Source organism: Orycteropus afer, unplaced genomic scaffold (assembly GCF_000298275.1).
Source record: "Orycteropus afer afer isolate SDZICR_OR568_19922 unplaced genomic scaffold, OryAfe1.0 scaffold00294, whole genome shotgun sequence".
Classification (NCBI taxonomy): domain Eukaryota; kingdom Metazoa; phylum Chordata; class Mammalia; order Tubulidentata; family Orycteropodidae; genus Orycteropus; species Orycteropus afer.
Window position 1 is genome coordinate 4,341,259 of NW_006921881.1, and position 652 is coordinate 4,341,910.

General features: G+C 40.8%; 1 protein-coding gene across 1 annotated transcript in view; it reads right to left on the reverse strand.

Moving 5' to 3' along the window:
- LOC103206057 (olfactory receptor 14J1-like) overlaps nucleotides 1-342 on the reverse strand; it is a 16,631-nt gene extending 16,289 nt beyond the window's left edge. Inside the window, 1 exon segment of the mRNA XM_007951491.1 lies at nucleotides 29-342. Within this exon segment, the coding sequence (XP_007949682.1) occupies nucleotides 29-342 (314 nt within the window).
- Nucleotides 343-652: the final 310 nt, after the last annotated feature.

The window sequence follows — 652 nt, forward strand, 5'->3', positions numbered from 1 at the left end:
AATGGCCATCTCAGCCCAAGCCAAAGATGTGAAGAAGAAAACTTGGAGCATGCACTGACCACGGGATATATAGCCATCATCCATCAGAGAATTGTTAATAGATTGGGGGACTGTAACTGAAATGAAGGAGAGGTCCAGAAGGGAAAGGTGCTTTAAGAAATAATATATTGGAGATTGGAGATGCTGGTCCAATGTGGTGATGATGATAATGATGAGGTTACCTGTCAGGGATATTAAGTACATCACCAAGAAAAGGAATCCATGTAAAATCTGTAGCTCATGAATGTCAGAAAACCCCATGAGGAGGAATCCACCCATTGTGGTTATGTTTGCAATAATCATTTTGAAGATACCAATTGTGGTGCATCTGGAAGAAAAGAGGATATGAAAAATGCAGCAGAAAAATATGAATTTAAATTGTCATTCATCATTACTTCTTAAAACAATTACTTATTATTTCCTATGCATTGGGAGTGAGCTCTGGTGGTGCACTGCTTAAGGCATCTGACTGCTAACTAGAAGGCTCGCGTTTCAAACCCACCAGCCACTCCTTGGAAGGAAGGTTGGGCAATCTACTTCCATAATGATACTGCCTCATAAACCCAAGAGGTCACTATGAGTCAGATCTGACTCAATGGCCGTGGGTTTAGTT